This window comes from Pteronotus mesoamericanus, unplaced genomic scaffold (genome assembly GCF_021234165.1).
Source record: "Pteronotus mesoamericanus isolate MK-2021 breed Mesoamerican mustached bat unplaced genomic scaffold, CSHL_Meso_final contig_50, whole genome shotgun sequence".
NCBI classification, from domain to species: Eukaryota; Metazoa; Chordata; class Mammalia; order Chiroptera; family Mormoopidae; genus Pteronotus; species Pteronotus mesoamericanus.
The window spans coordinates 27667614-27682204 of NW_026555186.1; the positions used below are offsets into that span (position 1 = coordinate 27667614).

Genomic DNA, 14591 nt, shown 5'->3' on the forward strand with positions numbered 1-14591 from the left:
GTTGGAACTGTCCTCCCTTCCAAAAGTGGGTCCAGTATGCTAGGATCCTGAAGACTTGATGTGGAGCCTGTCCTATGATCCTGCCTATGAGGGCTTCTACCTGAAATCAGATAGCTGTATAAGATACTGTAAATACTAAATAAAATATATGAATCATCGTATTTGGGGGGGGTATAAATTATTTTGGATTATTTTCCTCAAAACATAATATGCACCACACGTTAGGCCAGTAGGAATAGTAGAATGGATATAATTTAAAAGGAAATGATTTTTTAAAATCTTCACAACATGAATTAGGACAAGAGATGAACTAACAGTTGTATCTTGCTACATGGAAGATTGATGTAGTACTTCAAATCATTTTTAGCTAACTACTTTTAACACTCAGATATGCATATATCAGGAGCTACTTTCCACCTTGTAAATTATAACTCAAGAAAACAGCTGTGCCCTGACTGGTGCTGCTCAGTGGACTGGGCATCATCCTGCAAACAAAGAGGTTTCCAGTTTGATTCCTGGCCAGGTCTCTGGTTGAGGGCATGTGAGAATCAACTGATTGATGTTTCTCTTGTGTATCGATGTTTCTCTCCCTCTCTCCCTCCCTTTCTCTCTCTCTAAAAATAAATAAATAAAATGTTTTTATAAAGTAAACACAGCTGTGAACTATCAAAGGTTTTCAAATATTTACTGCAGTTTTGAGAAATTAAGGTAATTAGGTCAGAAATTAGTCTAATTTACTATTTTGAATCACTAGTGTTTTGTAAACAGAAAGGCACCTATGCTGTAAGACATACCTGCTCATTTGAAAGGTATGAGGATTTGCTTTGTTGTGTCACTACTACCCATTCCTTTTCTAATTTGTGAAGGGTTACCATAGCTGGGTGAAGCTGAGAAGCCAAGAAGAAACATAATCTTAACTCTAATCACTATCTTGTGCCTTTTGATCTTCATATAAACATATCACCAATAGTAGCTTATTCTTTTTAATTTTTTTATCCTCACCCAAGGACATTTTTTCATTGCTTTTCAGGGAGAGAGGAAGGGAGAGAGAAGGGGAGAGAGAGAAAATAACATTGATGTAAGAGAGAAACATCAGTTCATTGCCTCCTGTACATGCCTGGGTTTGGAATCGTATGCACTGAGACTGAAGATCAAACTCACAACCTTTCCATTACAGGACAATGTTCCAACCAACTGAGCCACACCAGCCAGAGTCAGCAGTTTATTCTGATCATGGTTCTGAGTAACTCTCAAATTACTCATGCTATAGCTTGAATCTAGGTATACTCATGCAATACCTTGAATCTAGGTATCTTTATCAAAATTACATCAACTACTGGTTTGCATCATTGACTTCTAATGAACACTCCTGGCACTTTACTCTCACATTAAAAAAAAAAAAAAAAGCTACTTTTTTCAGCCACTGTAATTAAGGTAGCAATGATTCAAACTTGGGTATGAATCCATATTTACCTGCATCTTCGGGGGTTCTTATTTCAAACTCCAATAAATTTTCTTGTTTTTCTTCTATATCTTGTAAAATGGCACTGATGGCCTGATGCTATCAAATAAAAATATTAAAAATTTCATTACAAGAAATTAGATGTTTCTGATAGGCAATTGACAAATACACAGCGGAAGTGCTATTAAAAATACTCACTTCCCAAACAAGGATGGAAATTTCACTGTCAAGATGGCAGCGTAGGCAAATATGCTCACCTCCTTACACAACCACATCAAAATTACAACTAAACTACAAAGCCACCATTATTCAATACTGCCAGAAATCAAGCTGAATGGAAGTCGTACAACTACGGAATTAAAGAAGAAACCACATCGAAACTGGTAGGAGGGGCGGAGAGAACAGGCTGATCCCATACCCATATGTAGTAGATAAAAATCAGGAGGGATATCTTGGGAGTGAGGGGCCCAGGGTTCCAGTGCCAGGAAGATAAGTCCCCAGAACTTCTGGTTATAAAAACCCATGGGGATTGAGGCTGTGGAAGACAGAAACTGCTGCAGTCCCAGGCAGTTCCTCTTAAAGGGCCTGTGCAAGGATTTACTCGATTCACTTCCTCTGAGCTTCAGCACTGGGGCAGCAGCTTGACAGGCACCAGAGGCATACGCGGAGAAACTGAAGTGTCTCAGATCATGGTGAAAGCTGGAGGACAGCTTCCTCTCAGACAGAAGTGCTGGCAGAGGCCTTTTCTGAGTACCCCGGAGTACCTTTTCTGAGCCCTCCCCCCACAGAGCTGACAGGTGGGTGCCATATCAGAGACGCCATCAACCTGGCTCACACTGTTTGCGCCACCATGGTGATTCCCTGAGGCTCCACCCCACCCAGTTTTCAGGCACACCCAAGCTGTTTCCTGGGGCTTCTCAATATGAATGGCTTCTCTTTGCTCATGCTTCACATTTTCCTCAATTCTCTCAAACAAGCAACATCTGGCCTCAGTGAGCCTCACACCTCTTGCTAAGTGGCCCCAGGCCCAGAATTAGCAGCAGCTGACCTTGGTTCACAGCTTGGCCTCGTTTTGGCACCTCTAAACCCAGTACAAGTAGCAGCCATCTGAAGACTGCTTTGTAGCTTATGCCAGATGGTCAGAGAATTTAGGGGAAAAGTAGATGAAATCAGAGAGAACTTCAGCAGCATGAAAAAGGATATGGAAACCATAAAAAATAACCAGTCAGAAATGAAGGATACACTAACTGAAATGGAGAATAATTTACAAGGAATCAATAGGAGAGTGGATGAGCTGAAAATCAAATCAGCAATTTGGAACATAAGGAAGCAAAAATCAACCAATAGGATAAGTAAGAAGAGCAAGGAATCCAAAAAAAAAAAAAAATGAGCATAGATAAGGAGCCTCTGGTACAACTTCAAGCATACTGACATTTGCATCATGGGGGTGCCAGAAGGAAAAGAGAGAGAGCAATAAATTGGAAACCTACTTGAAAAAAATGACAGAAAATTTTCCGAACTTGGTGAAAGAAATAGACATACAAGCCCAGGAAGCACAGAAAGTCCCAAACAAGATGAACCGAAAGAGGCCCACACCAAGACACATCATAATGAAAATGCCAATGGTTACAGACAAAAAGAAAATCTTAACAGTAGCAAGGGAAAAGGAGTTAGTGACCTACAAGGAAGCTCCCATAATATTGTCAGCTGATTTCTCATAAGAAACTTTGCAGGCTAGAAGGAAAAGGCAAAAAATATTCAAAGTGATGAAAAGCAAAGACCTACAATCAAGATTACTCTACCCAGCAAAGCTATCATTCAGAATTGAAGAACAGATAAGAGCTTCCCAGACAAGAAGAAGCTAAAGGAGTTCATCACCACCAAACAGGTATTATATGAAATGTTAAAGGGTCTTCTTTAAAAGAAAGATCAAAAATATGAACAATAAAATTGCAATAAGATCAATAATTGAATCTAAAAAACAAAATAAATAAGAAGCAAAACAGAAACAGAATCATTGAACAGAGAACATTTTGATGGTTGCATGATGGGAGTGGAGGTAGGGGGATGGGCAAAAAAAGGTGAAGGTATTAAAAAGCACAAATTGCTTGTTACAGAATAGTTATGGGCATGTAAAGTACAGCATAGGGAATATAGTAGCCAAAGAATATATATATGGCAGCCTTGCAGACGCCATTGCTGCCTCAGATCTTCCCAAGCTCATATTCCCAAGACCATATTCTTCGACATTGCTGCTTACGGCCAGCCCTTGGGCTGTCTCCTTTGAGTTGTTTGCAGACAAAGTTCCAAAGACAGCAGAAAACTTTCATGCTCTGAGCACTGGGGAGAAAGGCTTTGGTTACAAAGGTTCCTGCTTTCACAGAATTATTCCCGGGCTTATGTGCCCGGGTAGTAACCTCATACCCCACAGTGGCACAGATGGCAAGTCCATCTGTGGGGAGAAATTTGATGATGAGAATTTCATCCTGAAGCACACATATCCTGGCATCTTGTCCACGGCAAATGTTAGATCCAACACAGACAGTTCCCAGTTTTTTATCTGTACTGCCAAGGCTGAGTGGCTGGGTGACAAGCAGGTGAAAGACGGCATGGATGTTGTGACAGCCATGTAGTGCTATGGGTCCAGGAATGGCAAGACCAACAGGAAGATCCCATTACTGACTGAGGACAATTCTAATAAATTTGACTTGTGTTTTATCTTAACACCAGAACATTCCTTCTCTAGCTCAGGAGAGCACCCCTTCACCCTCATCTGCTTGGAATGTTGTATTAATCTTTGTGCTCTTGTCAGAGTTTATTGGGTTCCATGTTTTCCTTACGCCTTCCAAATCTAGCTGGATTGCAGAGTTAGATTTATGATTATGAAGTAAAAACTAAAAAACACAACAAAAAGAATATATATGGCATGACCTATGGACATGGACAACAATGTGGGGATTACCTGAGGGAGGGGGGTCTGAGTGGAGGAGTGCAAAGGGGGAAAATTGGGACACCTGTAATAGCATAAACAATAAAATATAATTTAAATTTAAAAAAATACTCATTTATGTTCAAAATGTACTCATGCTTTGTTTAATTTTAACTGTATAAATATTGCATATCTGAGGGGAAAATACTTAAATATATCTTGATTTAAGTAGATCTATTTTTGAAAAATAGAATCATAGTTTTTCACTGACTTCTGTTATAGATGTAGGAGAAAACCAAACAACTCGGCATATATTTAAAGATAACATATATACAACAAATTGACTTTAAGGCTTTATGACTATTATTGCACACTATTCAAATGTTACACATAATATTAGAAATACAAAACACTACTCTCAAAAACTCACAAATGAGATTTAAGAGCATATCTTTATATCCTGTCAGTATTAATCTTCCTTCCTGGAACATCTTCAATTTATTCTGCCCAGATCCCTCTCTTTCTTATGAGAGATGAAATTATAAAGTGAACTCTTGAACCAGACTGCCAGGGTGTGGATTCTTACTTCATTTCTTCCTGGTTAGTAACTCCAACAGGTCACTTATTCTCATTGTTTGAATTGAGTAACACATGTAAAATGGTTAGGACAGTGTAAGCACAAAGTTAGAGCTCAATAAATACTGCTTATTATTTTATTTATTTATTTATTTATTTATTTATTTTTAGAGAGGGAAAGAGAGAGAGGGAGAGAAACATCAATGGGTGATTACCTCTCGTGTGGCCCCCTACTGGGGACTTGGCCTGCAACCCAGGCACGTGCCCTGACTGGTAATTGAACCAGCGGCCCTTTGGTTTGCAGGCTAGCACTCAATCCACTCAGCAACACCAGCCAGGTACTGCTTATTATCATATAACATCCATCTCATACACAAAACCTCTTAGTAATCTAATTCATACTGATTTTTCCTTTCTCAGAATTACTTAAGAATTTCAGTGCTACAGAATTTAGTATTAATATGTATGCCTTATATAGTATATTTCTTCATCAAGATAATGATATCTTGTTGGCAGGAGCATGATTTTTATATTCAAATGTGGTCTCCACACTGTTGGATGTGTAGTTGTTGCTCAATAGATGACAACTGATGGGTTGACTCATATATCTATCCTTTAATATATTCTCAGTACACATTCATTTTTAAAATGTGTAGGTCCTCAAAGCCTTCTAAGTATATTATTCTGAGATTTTACTTTGATGCCCAGAAGGGATATGGAAAATGCACAAATAAAACCATCCAATTATGTGGAAAAGCAATCTCGTTGCTGTCATTTATAAAATGAATCAAAATGAAACTATAAAATGTACATATGCAAAACAAATAAACAATGATATTTATTTCTTTTTACAATGAGTGGCTACGTTATAAAAGCAAACTAAAGGTCTGAATTTGGGCCCAGGCTAAGCCTCTACCTACAAGTTTGGATAAAGAAGACGACTTCCAATGCTGACTTTCTTTACTGTTTTGACTTATATTGTGGATGTGTATAGTTTTAGCCACCACTGGCCATAAGCTTTCACTCCACACCAGCTCCATATTCTACCTTCATTACTGCCTGAGTATCTTCAAACAACAGCAAAAAAAAAAAAAACCCCTAACCTAGGATGTATCTCTGGAACAAGCAGTTTTACACAGTTTATATTCTCCTTACTATGAAACTTCACTATGATTTTATTCCAAATATGCTATTTTTACTATGGCCAAGTCACCTTTGCCTCTGATACCTCCTTTAAAGTTTGTACAATATTGCACAGTGGTAAAAAATACAGGCTCTGGAGCCAAATTGCCTGGAGTTTAATTCTGGCATTGGTACTTAATAGAAATGTAATTTTGGATTAAGTTATTTAACCTCTTTTACTTTAGCTTCCTCATCTATAATGAGGAAAGTAATGATAATAATAGAACCTACCTAGAAGGGTTATTATGAGGACTAAATGCATTAAGATAGTAGTTAGAGGGCAGCTTGTCATATGGTAAGTACTTAGTGAATGCTAATTATTATTTCTGTACTTTTAAAATATGGAATAGAGAAGGAGGCTCTCTATATGCTGCAATATGAAGGTAGCACCAAACTAAAATCATCTCATTTCCTTTGTATGTGGCCACAGACTTACTCTTCACTCCCAATTTGGCTTGAAATTTCTAATATTCAAAATCAATTTTATATTTGAAGTCCTCATATTTCTTTTCAATTTTCTTTTTATTTTTTGTAAAGTTGGTTTTCCTTGGACTCTTATAACTCCATTACATATTCTCCAAGGCTAGGCATCTAACATGATATATGCATCATTCCTAAAGCAAATACCCATAGATTTAGTAACAATAGAGTGGTTTTTCATAATGTTCTAATCTTTATATGAAAATATACCTGTAGGATACAATATGGTGGACTGAGCTGATAGAGAAGGACCTACTACAAACACATGGAAACACTGGACAAAATACCATAAGCGTCACACACACACACACACACACAATAAGCATTACACACACACACACACACACACAGCTAAACACAGAAAAAGAAAGGGAAACTCTTTGGACACACACACACACACCACCACCCCCACCCCCCACCCCCAAACACAGAAAAAGAAAGGGAAACTCTCTGGACACACACACACACACACACACACACACACACACACACACCCCACCCCCCCACCCCCCACCCCCAAACACAGAAAAAGAAAGGGAAACTCTCTGGTGCCAGAAACTAAGCTAGCAGTGGCCCATGGGGAATTTGGAACAAACACAGATATTAGGGGCTAGGTTTTCAATGCCCATAGAGGAGCAGGAGATTAAGGCCTCAAACCTGCATGAGGAGGGATATATAATGGAGTTCCTGCATGCTGCTAGAGGCCCAGAGTGGGTGCACTTTAGATTAGATAAGGATTAGAAAAACTCTACTTGTCACCCATCCAGGCCTTTAGGTAGAAGAGACCTACTTTTGCCACACATGTATATGAGGACTAAATTTATAGAATGTGTGGTTCAGAAGCCCAAACTGAGAAATTAGCATAAAAATTGATGTGCAACTGACAAACCTCTAAGGCCCCAACAGAGGCAAATGCTAAACAGGAAGCCCAAACTCACCAAAATTCCCAGAGCAAACAACAATCACTAAAATGAGATTATAATAAAAAAATTGCAAACCACGTGAAGAATCATGTTATCATGAAAAAGAGTCTGGTGGAGAGTTTAAAATTCCTGCTAAAGTGTTTAGAAGGATTTTTTTTAGTGCTATCAATATTGTAAGGCAAGAGCAGAAAAGTTCTTTGTTTTGTTTTCTTTTTTAAACAAAAATTTGAAAAGGGTACAATTTCTGGAAATAAAAACAGTCATTAAATGAAAGAGGGAATGTACAGGTTGAAGAGGTTAAAAAGATTTAGGAGAAAAATAATGAATTGGAAGAGAAATCAAAGGAAATCACCCAGAATATCATATGTAGAGTTGAAGTGGTAGAGAATATGAAAAATGTATTAGGACACATGGAGGTGAGTCTAACAGACACCTAAATAGTTCTAAAAAGAGAATACTGAGAATAGAGGAAAGGCAATATTCAAAGATATAATATAATGACTGAGAGGTTCCAGAATACAAGTGAGAAATGCTTTCATATTAAAGGAGCATGTTTATTCCTGAGCATAATCAATAAAAACACATCCATGTTTAGACATAACCTAGTGAAACTATAGAACATAAAAGAATAAGAGAAAAATCTTTAAAACTGAAAGATTAAAAGACAGATTACCTACAAAGAATTGACAATTTGGTTGACAGTTGACTTTTTTGATCTATTACAATAGATACCAGGAAACAATACAAAATATTTTCAAAGTGCTGAGGCAAATGCAATTTAGCTTGAATACCATTTAATACATTTAAAGTATAAATTAGATGATTAATCACAATCTGCTTTCAATGAACAACATCTTCCCTCTCTTCAATAACAGAAAGTATGTAAGAGAAATGCAATCAACATACGTAGTCTTAATCAAAAGAATGTTTCACTGAGGGTACCACTTTGCTTAAGAAATGAGTAGTTAGGTCTAGTTGTTTTGTGTTTTTGTCAAATTAAGGATATATATCTTATCAATTAATATATATTTTATTGAGCAACTACTGTTATTTTTGCAAAAGTATACCTTTATTGAAGGGTTTCATATACAGCAAACACAGTCTATCACTATAAACCATGTGGGATTCAGGATAGCTAAACCAGATTGCTGTCCTCTCTTCTGTCTGTGTTTCCGAGTTTCACAGTCTTTTCTACCTCGTATGTATCCTAGAAACTTTCAGTAAGTGAGTGAGTGAAGACACATTATTACAGTGGAAACAGCAGTGTATGTGGGACAAAAAGCAGCCAAAGAACCAAACCTAGGTGTAAAAGACAGCAGCTAATCTATAATTCTTAATCAATGCAGATAATGAGAATTAACCATACAACGTATCTTCGTGACTCATTCTATTCAATTATGCTATTTTTTTTAATGATAAAAAACATTTTCAACCTGCATGTCCTTAGAATGAAAAGACTGCTGCCAACAACCAAGGTCTGGCTGGCCCAAAGAATGGTACTTTCTAGGCTGGAGAACGAAGGATTTCAACTTCACTCACCATAGGAAGGTTTTCTCTTGTTTTTTCTTGGTGTGAAAGAGAAGGTGGATGAACAGTTTTTAAGTCATCACAGGAACATGATTTGTGTCTTTTGGCCTGGACAGTAGCAATTTTGACTTTAAGAAGTAAAATTAGAAAATACAGTAAGAATGTGCAAACATTCAGCTTCATTTTATCAATTATGATGGTGATAGGAATGGATAAATTAAGTGTACAAGTATTGAAATATCTTAATTTTGGCAACACTTCAGTATTTATTATCAATTGACTAATTACAGCTAACATTTGCTGAATATTTATCACATGCTGGATATCAAACACTTTCCCTGAATCATCTTATTTAATCTTCATATGGACCCTGTGAAATAGGTAGTTTATTATATCCATTTTACAAAAGAGGAAAGTGAACCTTAGAGGGATTCATGAGGTTGCCTAATTGTCACACAGTGAGTACTGAAACCCGATTTGATCCCAAAGTCTATGCTCTTAATCACTATGACTATGATTTATTGTGAAGTTCTCTATGACCCTTCGCCCATTCTGGATTCCCTTTCTCCAGATAACTATTGTATCCGATACTCCTCATCCCTTTGGGGTTACCTGACCAAGGAAATACGTACACAAGAAACAAAAGACAAGTGGAAATAGATACAGTACTTCATAACAGAGTCCCTAGGAACTTCAAATGGAAAGCTTCTCTAAAGCTAAGATGATATACAAGTAAATCATGGGGCCTGAACCTTCAGATATGGCTGTGGAGAGATATGGATGGGGGATCTAAAAATGACCCTGACCATATGGACTTACTATATAGTAGCAGGCAATAAAAAGAGGAACTATCTATCAGTTTTGACCTTGACCTACACATGATTTAGCTTACTAGTAAAACATGGCACAATGATTATCCTTGGCAATTCCTTATATTATTTAAATTCTAACCACTGCTGAAAAATGTTTCATAAAATTTTGCCTGGCTGTACATTACCTTGAAATATTTTTTCACTATCTTAGTTGCAGATTGTTTAGTAGTATACTCTTTTCTATCCTCACTACAAGTGAACCAGTCTGTGTAGTTTTAGTTATATATCTGTCAGACCCAATGTTAGGATGATTAGTGTTTGTTTAATGAATGGAATGGGTTTTATTTCAACATGTAACTCCAAATCAAATATGATCATATAATTTATAAATTAAACCATGTTTAGAAATTTTACTTTCTAAAGGTAAATATTTTTTCAAGAGTTTAATAAATATACAAACATCCATCCTGAGTTATAAAACAATTTATACTACAAATATAAAGATTTTATTTTCTGAGCAGAGGTATACACCTATATAAAACAGTAAGCGATATTGACATACATACCAGAGGCTATAGCATTATTCTCATCTCTATTATCAGTCTCAATAGCACCGTAAGATTTTAGCAGCTCTTTCATTTTTTCATCATCTGCTTCATCTAAAGCAGTCTTCTGTTTTTTATTCTTTTGATTAGGGTTTGCTCCATGTTGCAGGAGAATCTCAGCTGCCTAGAAGGTATTTTCCAAAGTTATCTCTGTTAAGACCTTAGATCAATAATTTCTGATTTCATTATAAGACACCGTTACCAAGTGTTAAAAGTTATCAAATAAAGTTTTCAAATTCTGGCCAAAAATATTTATTAAGTTTTATATAACAACTGCAAATGGACCGACTGATTTGGCTTGATTTGTTCCCACAGGAGAACTAAACATGATATTGTGCGAGTACCAGATATGCTGTATTTACTGCAGTAAGAGGCAAGCATAAGTAGACTGTGTGCAGAAGGTTTTATTCAATCTCTTTAACAGAGCCCTTTGTCCTCATCTCCACAAGCTGCTGGAGGATGGGTAGAGAAAAGAGCAAGAATCATATCACAGCCCTGGCTGGTATGGCTCAATGGAGTAAGTGCCAGCCTGCAAGCAGAAAGGTCACTGGTTTAATTCCTTGTCAGGGTATGTGCCTGGGTTGCAGGCCACTGCGGGAGTGAAACAGGCAACCAATCAATATTTCTTTCCCTCTCATTCTATATCCCTTCCCTTCCCTTTAAAAATAAATAAATTCTTTAAAAAAATTTTAAAAATCACTTCAGAACTATATTATAAACTGTATCATAAATTGCCATTTGACATAGCTGAATAAAGTTCTATTTGGATTATATTTTAGGAAACCTGATATCCAATCTAATAATGTCTATGTAAATGTGTCCTAAATAACTGATTTATAGTCACATAATGTTAAAGACAAATGGAAACAGAAATAATTTACACTAACCCCATCATTTTATAGAAAAGGAAACTGAGGTCAGAGACTGATGTTTTAGGGGCAAAATAATCTTCCAGTATAAATAAGATTTCTCTAAATAACTCAAGGTTATGTATTAGAAGTCAGTTTGTAATTGATCAAAGTTAAAGATGGTTACTAATTAGTTTGTGGTATAAGTCAATTAGTAAAAACCACCAGTTATTCCATTTGCATGAGGCAAACCACTAAAACACTAAAGTGACTCAAACCACTAAAAAACCTTCTAATTAAGAAAAGACGGTCAGAATTTTGTTAAAATAGAGATATGTGATGTGCTAGTAGCTTTTCTATTTCTGCTTGTGTTCAGGGATACACAAGAGAAGTTGAGGAGCAAATGGGCCAGCTGAAATGATAGGGATAGCTCCTTATTTGTTCCATCAGTTTAGAGATAGCACAGCATAAAGGAAAACACATATTTTAAAGTGAAGCATACACCAGCAACACTGAAAGGAAAAGAAATCAACAGAGACAAGAGGGAAGGAGGGAGGGGGGGGCGGGGAAAAGGAAGGGAAGGGGAAAGTCAAGGAACATATAGCAAGGACTCATGGACAAAACCAAAGGGGAAGACCTGAGGGAGGGAAGGAGAGAGGGGGCAAGGGAAAGTGGTGGGGGGTAGGCAGAGACAAATGTATTTGAAAAAATAAATTAAAATAAAATAAAAAAATAATAATAAAGTGAAGCATACAGAACTCACTCTTGCTAATCACTAGTTATGTCCTTGAGCAACTTACTTACCATCTGAACCTTATTTTTATTACCTCTGAGGATTAAATGTGAGCCCTTGTAAAGTATCTGGCACACAGTGAGCTCTTAATGAAACTAGTTCCCTAATCCTACCTGTTTTCCTTAAGAGATGTAAAAAAGACCAAGTGAGGTAATAAAAAACAGTAGATAGTGCCATATGGGAAAAGTCTCCTGCAAAGATTTTTTTAATGAAACCTACATATATACACCTTAGTGAAATCTGAGTAATGATATTTGATTTTATTTTACTTCTTCAAAAGATGGGGTGAAAAGTGCCTTATCCAGTAGTTTCCATGACTGAGTGATCATTAAAGTCACCTGTGGACTATTTTAAAATACAGATTCTTTATTCTATTTTCCTACATTATATGAAGGAGAGAGAAAGCTATTTTTGGAAAAGGAAGCTTTCTAGACTCTTAAAAAAACTTATGGCATATGAACAATGACTATTCTGCCTGTGTGTTCAGACAAGGCCTTTCTCTAAGACTTGGACTTTCATATATTAACATGGATTAATTTACTAGAATGGAAGACGCAGAGAACTTGGCTCAGAAAATAGGCCCCTAAACAGCTGTTTTTCAGTAATACTCAGTCACAGGAAAAAAGTCTAAGAGAACACAACCAGGCTGAAAGGGACTAAGTAGGAAAGGCTAAAGCAAGAGTTGGCAGAGAGTTCCAGGTTAACAGGGTGAGATGGACCTGAGGAACAAAGAGCTTGGCAAAGATGAGGGGACCAAGAAATATGTCTCTCGCCTGTTTTTCTTTTTCTTTTTTTTCAAATTTAATAGCTTTACTGAAGTAATTGCTACTATAATCATGACTTAGAAACATTCCGCCGTCAGGAAAAAATCTGTTATGCCTCTGCAGTCAATCCTTTCCCACCACCGTTTGGCCCTTGGCAATCAGTGATCTGCATTAATCATTACAAATTTTGCCTTTTATAGAATTGCATATGAATAAAATTATACAGTATATGGTCCTTGTGTCTGGTTTCTTTCAATTAGCATAATTTTGAGATTCATCCATATAACTGCATCAATAGTTTGTTCTGGCTACTTGCTAGCTAGTATAAGTACAGTGTTTTATCAGTGAATGGAAGTTATACCCATTCTGCAATGCATGTAGAGAAGTATATAAGAACACTTGAAATAAAGACGTCTCTAAGAATGCTGATTGCTAACTACGATGATAACAGTGTTATACTAGTGTGTGGAAGTTATACCCATTCTGAAATGCATGTAGAGAACTGTTTTTGTTTTTGTTTTTTTCATTTGAAGTCTTTTGAGAGAAACATCAATTTGTTGTTCCATTTACTCATGCATTCACTGATTGATTCTTGTATGTGCCCTGACCAGGGATAGAACCCACAACCTCGATGTATTGGGATGATGATTTAACCAACTGAGCTTACTCAGGCAGGGACTGTAGAGAACGGTTTTTAAAAAGCTTACAATAAAGATGTCTCTTAAGAATGTTGCTTGCGGTGTTAGGAGAAAAGATGGTGGAGGAGTGAAAGGGAGTCACGCTGACCTCCTCCCAAAACCAAACTGGAATTGCAACTAAATAATGGAGTAATCACCTGGAAAGCAGTGGAGCGATAGTGGGAGAGGAGCCTTGGTGCCGCGGACAGTGGATTCGACTCTCACACATCCCAACGGGTGAGAATTGCGGTGGAGGCTCGAGAGGGTGGACTGGGTGCGCACGGGCACTGGCACCAGAGGGACATTGAAACAGCCAGTTAGCGTCCCCCCGAGAAGAAAGGGGTCTGAATCATAAACAGGAACCCCTAAACTACAGCAGCTAAAGCCGAGAAAATACAGACAAAACGCAACCCCAAAAAGCTTAGGGGCGCTCTCTGCCAGAGACAGGTAGCTGGGGATGCAAAAAGACATTTAAAGGGCAAACGCAAAAGTTGCAGCGGCAGCCACCCTCCTTGATCGCTGGGTACAGGCGGCAGCAGGGTGGGCTGGCGCCTGGAAAAAGACCGGTGAGGAAAACTTTGTGAAGAGAACTGACACTGCGGCTGGTGGAGCCCGGGTGATAACGCACTTCCCACTCTGCAGCTACCATCTCGCTCAGGCAAAAGGGAATCAATTAACCTGCCTTTTGTGCGCTCCGCACACAGCTTGTACACGCCTGAGCTACGGGGCTGAGTGCAGACTGGCTGGGAGAGCCTTGAGGAGAGACTGGAGACAGAGGCGTTGGGGAAAGAACGGGAGGAGGAACCGGGGAGTCCCGACTCCCTCCCCGTTCGGTAGTCTCCATTGTGGGCTGGAAAGGCGCGACCCCAAAGAGGCAGAAGCGGGGCGTGCATGAACCAGACTGCCTGCGATTGAAACGCAGTCCGCACAGGGGTTCGATCCTCAGCCGAAGGGGTCACAGAACTGCCCAGAGGCCCCTGAGGGGAGACTAGAAATGGAGGCATTGGGGAAAG

General features: G+C 38.0%; 1 protein-coding gene across 1 annotated transcript in view; it reads right to left on the minus strand.

The window, feature by feature from the left end:
• The window catches only part of ANKRD31 (ankyrin repeat domain 31), a 128427-nt gene that overhangs the window by 26277 nt on the left and 87559 nt on the right, over positions 1–14591 (minus strand). The window contains exons 18-20 of the mRNA XM_054578257.1: positions 10458–10620; positions 9092–9207; positions 1474–1561 (exon numbers count right to left, since the gene is read on the minus strand). Coding sequence (XP_054434232.1) covers positions 1474–1561; positions 9092–9207; positions 10458–10620 — 367 coding nt within the window. The remainder of the gene's footprint in view (positions 1–1473; positions 1562–9091; positions 9208–10457; positions 10621–14591) is intronic.